Source organism: Melitaea cinxia, chromosome 24, assembly GCF_905220565.1.
Source record: "Melitaea cinxia chromosome 24, ilMelCinx1.1, whole genome shotgun sequence".
Taxonomy (NCBI): domain Eukaryota; kingdom Metazoa; phylum Arthropoda; class Insecta; order Lepidoptera; family Nymphalidae; genus Melitaea; species Melitaea cinxia.
The window spans coordinates 2,586,640-2,592,746 of record NC_059417.1 but is presented as its reverse complement, the minus strand read 5'-3'; the positions used below and the strand labels follow the sequence as shown (position 1 = coordinate 2,592,746).

General features: G+C 35.9%; 1 protein-coding gene across 1 annotated transcript; it reads right to left on the bottom strand.

Moving 5' to 3' along the window:
• Positions 1 to 915: 915 nt before the first annotated feature.
• On the bottom strand, positions 916 to 2,502 carry LOC123665764. The gene has a single exon (XM_045600025.1). The coding sequence runs from the start codon at positions 2,500 to 2,502 to the stop codon at positions 916 to 918; it is 1,587 nt and encodes a 528-aa protein (XP_045455981.1).
• Between the last annotated feature and the right edge of the window lie 3,605 nt (positions 2,503 to 6,107).

The following is a 6,107-nucleotide window of genomic DNA, read 5'->3' as shown; positions in this document are numbered from 1 at the left end:
AAAGAAGAAAGATAATTTTGATATTAAAATCTACAATAACAATACAATTAAAATTTAAGTACATAGATTTAAATAACTTATATAATAATCATCACTGCACTACACTTTAATTGGTATGTCCAGTCGAACGAATCGCGGTCGCGCGCTCGGGGGAGCAGGGGCCTCCTGGTCTTCGTTCTTATCTGCTGCAACTGGAACTGCGGTCGTGGAGACGTCTTTCACAGCACTGCTCTGTATAATTTTGTTTCTGCGATATCGCATGGTACCGTAGAGACATCCCGCAACAATGATAGACCCTAAGATTATATACAAGACAGAGTACTGATGTATATCGTGTATACTGAGTGATGCGTTTTCCTGCTCCTTGAGGTTAATGATCTGAGACTTCATCCGGCGCCACAAGTCTTCATGATCCTCGGGTGTAAACAGTTGGAAATCCGAAGTATTTATTATGGAATTTAATATTAAATAATCGGCTGGGATCGGTATGTTTTCTTGGACCTTAACTTGGCTCATGTAACTATTTTGAGTGAATATAGAGAAGGTGTCACCTTTTATTGTACAACCTTGACCGATTTGTAAAAGGCCATTCCCGGTCAGTGTTGTCAATACAACTCCAGTGTCAATGCAAAATATGCGCACTGTGCATTTCCCACAGCAGGAATAAAGCCACATGTTATTGTTATGTAACTTGACCCAGCGCACGCGACATGGTGCCTCCTTTGTTTTACATATTGTTGTATTGTGTATACTCAAGTTACACATTCCGCTGGTTATTTGTAATTCGTATATCGGCTTATCGAGAGCGCATAATAATTTGTTTGTCTGTATGTGGACACAATTTTCTACATCTGATTCTGTCAAGATGAGTAGTAAGTCCTTTTGTAGATTGAATGCAATGTATGGTGCGATAAATTAATGCTGCTGAGGAAGGGTTATTACTCTATCCAGTTCAAAATTTCCCTTAATTAGCAAAGGGATCTTGATTTCGATTATCAAATAAGAAGAACCAATGTCGCCGTTGACCTTCATTAACTTATAAAGTTCTTTAAAATCGTTTTTATCGGCAGGCAAAGTCAGGTCATTCGGTATATGTCGGTATATGATATTTAATTGTTCTTCCAATTGTTCAGGCGGCAACAAATGTGCATCTAAATGACCGTTTGCGAGGCTTGTTAAAGTGTTTATAACGCTTTCTTGCAAGTGTCGTAGGTTTGATATAATCAGATGAGTATTCAGTTGGGTTGATGATCCACTAGACATGTCAGTCAGCGAGTTTGTAGACTGCTTATTAATGTTTATAGTATAGGCGTCATGTAACATTGTGTTATGACTCTTTTTACATAGTTTGCATTTTTTCATTGACGTACATAATAAATTCTTGTTATGTGCGTACAAGCAATTATGACAAAGGTTAAAATCTTCGATAATTCGATAACGTTCGCCCGGTGTTAATTTGATAAACCTTTCGCATTTGTATAAGGGATGTTTCTTGTCACAAATCGGGCAATTTGACATGTATGTCGCAACGCTTTGATATTCTTTATTTATTAATTTTCCATACCGATGTTCCTTTTGAAATTGAGGCTTGTAAGTCTTGTTATTAACTGATTTTTGTTGATTATATTTTTTGAATGATGACAACATTTCTCTATCTCTTATGCCGCTTGGTTCTAAAGCGATGAATTTGCTCTCTAAGAAGTCCATTAGCTCCGAGAGTGAAGGTAATTCTCGTGGCATTTTCCGGGCTTCCTTGTAGTCGTTATAGGTGACTGTATCCAGCTTTTTTGTAATAATATGAACTAGTAATGGGTCCCAGGTACTTGTATCGATACCCAGGTTTTTAATAGCGTAGATACATTCCATTGACGTGTCGTAAATACGTCTAATCTCGTACGCGGATTGTTTTTGAGCGGCTGGCTGATTAATAAAGATTTCGATTTGTTTAGTAAATAACAATTGTGGATTGTTATATCTGTGTGTCAACAATTCCCACGCTGTGTCGTAGTTGTCCGCTGAGATAGTTAGATGTTGGATGATTCGTTCAGCATCTCCTCGTAATTTGCTCTTTAGGTGTTGCATCTTCTGAGTTTTTGTAATCAAATTGTTATTGTGAATACTTTCTACGTATAAGTCATAAAACGTAGGCCATTGCGTATATTTGCCTGTAAACGTAGGCAAGTCGATCTGTGGTGTCGATTTTTCGTGATGAATGGTCGATGTGAGTTTAAGATTCAACGCCCTTTTGACTGACTTGTATGAATCTTCGTAGGCGTAAAACTCACTATCGTACTGGTTATCCGATCCTTGTAGGATATTATCTATTTGCAAGTGCAAAGCGTCTATTGCGTTCCAGCGCGTTTGTATGTTGCGTAACTCGTCTTCCAGCTCCCATTTGTCTTGGATTTCATCTATTTTCAAGCGATTTATTTGTCGATGAAAAGCTCGGAAGTTTGTTCTTTGCAGTGACATCAATTCTGTTGCCTGACCTCGATCCGACATTGAGATCTTAGTGGCATTTGAACTTGTTGGCAATGTGAGTCTTGGCTGCAGCTTTGGTGTTGTCGGAATCGCAGGTGATTCCAGTGGTTTGCCAGCTCCTGGTGTCGGTGACACAGAAGTCTCCCTTGCTGGCGAAAATGACGCTACCTTGATGCGTACAGAATCAAAGTACTCTCTTGCCTGTACGTATTGATTTTCTTTAAAATAAGGATCAGTATCGTTATGGTAGAGCGACAACCGTTGGTCGTTACCTTGGAACTCAGCCCATAATTTGTCAAGGACATCGAGTCGCTCGTCCAAGTATTTACGGGTCTTCCGGGATACGGAATCTTTGTTGAAGTTCCTCTCTATCTTTTTTATTGCTTCGACAATTTCTTGTTGTCGTTGCAGGATATTTTCCATATTTATTTTTTAATGCTGACGTTGATGTAAAATTGATAGGACCGTCTTCAGGGGTCCAGGCCAATCTCTCAGTGGATAGTGCGACCTTGATTGCGCCTTCTCAATTTAACTGGTGGAACCCGCTTCTGGGAAGCCAGTCAACCGATTCGCAGTCACACAAATTCCACGTGAGCGTTGTGGCCACTGTATGTGGATTCTCCAAATGTCGATGGAAATCCGTAGAGTTTATAGTCTTGATTGACTGTTTTCTTGAGTGATTTCTCGAAGAAATATTTGTTTTTTTTTTCTCGAAGGATCAAAACGACTGTATGTATCCTCGAAGTAAGACTGTTGTCTTCTAGCTTGCAGGTTCAGAATGACTGCGCAGCTTGTCAGCAGCAAGGCTGTATTCTCGAAGGACCAAAAAACTGTATGGTCCTGTCTGTGTGAATCCTCGAAGAAAGACTGTTGTCTTGTAGAAAGTAATCTCGAAGGACCAAAAAACTGTATGGAACAGTCTATGGTTGAGTGAGAGATGACATGTGAGGGAAGGTTATGAGGGAAACCAAACCCAATGAAAGTCGATCTAACACTCTATGAATCTTATACAGCAAGGCTGCATTCTCTGTATGAATCCGGCTCGAAGGACCAAAAAACTGTATGGTACAGTCTATGGTTGAGTGAGAGATGACATGTGAGGGAAGGTTACGAGGGAAACCAAACCCAATGAAAGTCGATCTAACACTAAATTTATTAAGATTAATTTGAGTATATATAGGCAGAAGTACAGACGTCATTTGACGTCATTCGTAGCAAACAAATATCAATTTCATTAGAAATCTGCATAAGAAAAATAACAATTTCGTAATAAATCAGCTAAATTAAAGAGGTTACTAATTAGCAAAACAATCATATTGCTCAATGTGCGTTGACCCGTACAATAGTTAAGACCAATTCAGACATAGATTCGGTGCAAAGCGATCTCAATAATATAATAGAATGGTGTCATCACAATAAAATGACTCTTAACGTAGGCAAATGTTTCCATATAAAATTTACCCGGAAGAAAAAGCCGCTTGTCTCTAGTTACTCTATTGGAAGTGTTATCTTGCAAGAGAAATCACAAATTAAAGACTTAGGAGTTATTATAGATGGCCGTTTAACTTTTGTGGCACATGTTGATAATATAGTTGTTAAAGCTGCACGAAATCTTGGTTTTATCAAGCGGAACACACGGGGTTTCTCAAGACGTACAAAAACGATATTATATAATTCTCTAGTGCGCAGCTGTCTCGAGTACGCCAGTGTTATCTGGAATCCTCAGTACAGTATACACTCTCAACGTATTGAGAGCATTCAGCGTGTTTTCACGAGGCATCTTGTTTTTTACGAAAGCAATTTTTCGCACAGACAAGTGTACGGGGAGCGTTTGGCAAGGTTCCACATGATTTCTCTTCGGAGTAGGCGTGAGGTTTCAGATCTGACTTTCCTGCACAATATATTACATAATAGGGTTACCAATTCTGAAATAACAGAGAGGATAATCATATCGGTTCCCTCTAGGACACACAGAAGTACCCACGCGCACAAGATATTTTACATTCCATGCGTAAAGTCTCACATTGGGAAACAAGCTCCCTTAGTGCGTTTGTGTAACAAATATAATAGTATCAGTAAATCGATTCCAGGCATTGACATTTTTCACGACTCTCTCTCTGTCTTTAGATGTAAGTTACTTAATTATTATAAAATGCATGATTAGCTTAAAAAATATATTTAATTTATTTTAATTTATTTTACAGTAATTTTAATTTTGATTTTAATTTTGATTTTGATTTTAATTTTAATTTTGATTTTGATTTGTCTTTGATTTTGATTTAATTTTGATTTTGATTTTAATCTTTCTATTTGGAATTTTTTGATAATTTGATTTGACTTTTGTTATTTCCCTATTCTTAATTACTTAATTAATGAATTTGTTCTAATTGAATTAATTAATAATTTGTTTCTAATCGTTATTTTGATTAAATTGTCCAATTGTTTAATTTTATAAATGTATATGATAATAATAGGTTTTTTATCTTTATTTTTGATTTTGATTATTTTGGTTGTGATGATGATGATGGGGTGTCACTCTTTTTTTTTTGAATATTGTAAGTGTTGAACTATATTAATGTAGGTATATTTAAAGTTCAAATATTTTAATTATTTGTGATTTTTTGTGCTTTTAAACATTGTATTCCAAAATGTTATGTACACTTGTAAGTGACATGCATATCAGATACTTTGTTATTATATATTTGTAATTTTAAAATTTTTATATGTATGTTGTAAGTGTGCTTTTGAAAATAAATAAATAAATAAATAAATAAAATAAATTATTATTTTGTATTTGCATATTGTGGTGTACAATAAAGAGTAAATAAATAAATAAATAAATAAAATTCCTATCTAGAATGTAAATTAAAGAAATAATCCAATAATAAAACCCAATATCATCTAAAACCCAATGAACGATCCATCACCCTGCCGTCAAACTTATTTATATAACCCAATTAGAAATGATATCAATCTGCTAATAGCTCATTGTAGACACGGTTTACGTCATCTGTACTAATTATATTAAACAATTTGGTACCGGTTGGTACAAGTTTTTTTATAATTTTTGTAATATGTTATATCGTGAGGGGGATTGGGGATTGTGGGTCGGCAACGCGCTTGCGATGCTTTTGGTGTTGCAGGCGTGTATAAGCTACGGTAATCGCTTACCATCAGGTGAGCCGTACGCTTGTTTGTCGACTAAAAAAATATATACCTAGATTGTGATATAACACTAGAATCAGAGATAAAATGTCTGAACATGGTTGTTATAATGAGTTAAGGACGTGTTAATCGCGTTCTTTCAAAATCAATAAATTATTTTTTTTTGTTTCAAGGTGTAGTTTTAACCGACTTCAAAAAAAGGAGGAGGTTACTCAATTCGATATATATATATATATATATATATTATGTATGTTCGGGGATAACTCCGTCGTTTATGAACCGATTTTGATAAAATTTTTTGTTGGAAAGGAGATATCCCTAATTTGGTACCATGATAAGGAAATCAGGATCTGATGATGGGATCCGAGAGAAATCGAGGGAAATCCTCGAAAATCCTCATAACTTTTTACTGCGTGTACCGATTATAATGATTTTTAATTTAATCAAAAGCCGATGCTTAT

Bases quoted from the DNA above. Each gene is read 5' to 3' on its own strand.
- LOC123665764 (XM_045600025.1), bottom strand. From the start codon at position 2,502: ATGTCGGATCGAGGTCAGGCAACAGAATTGATGTCACTGCAAAGAACA.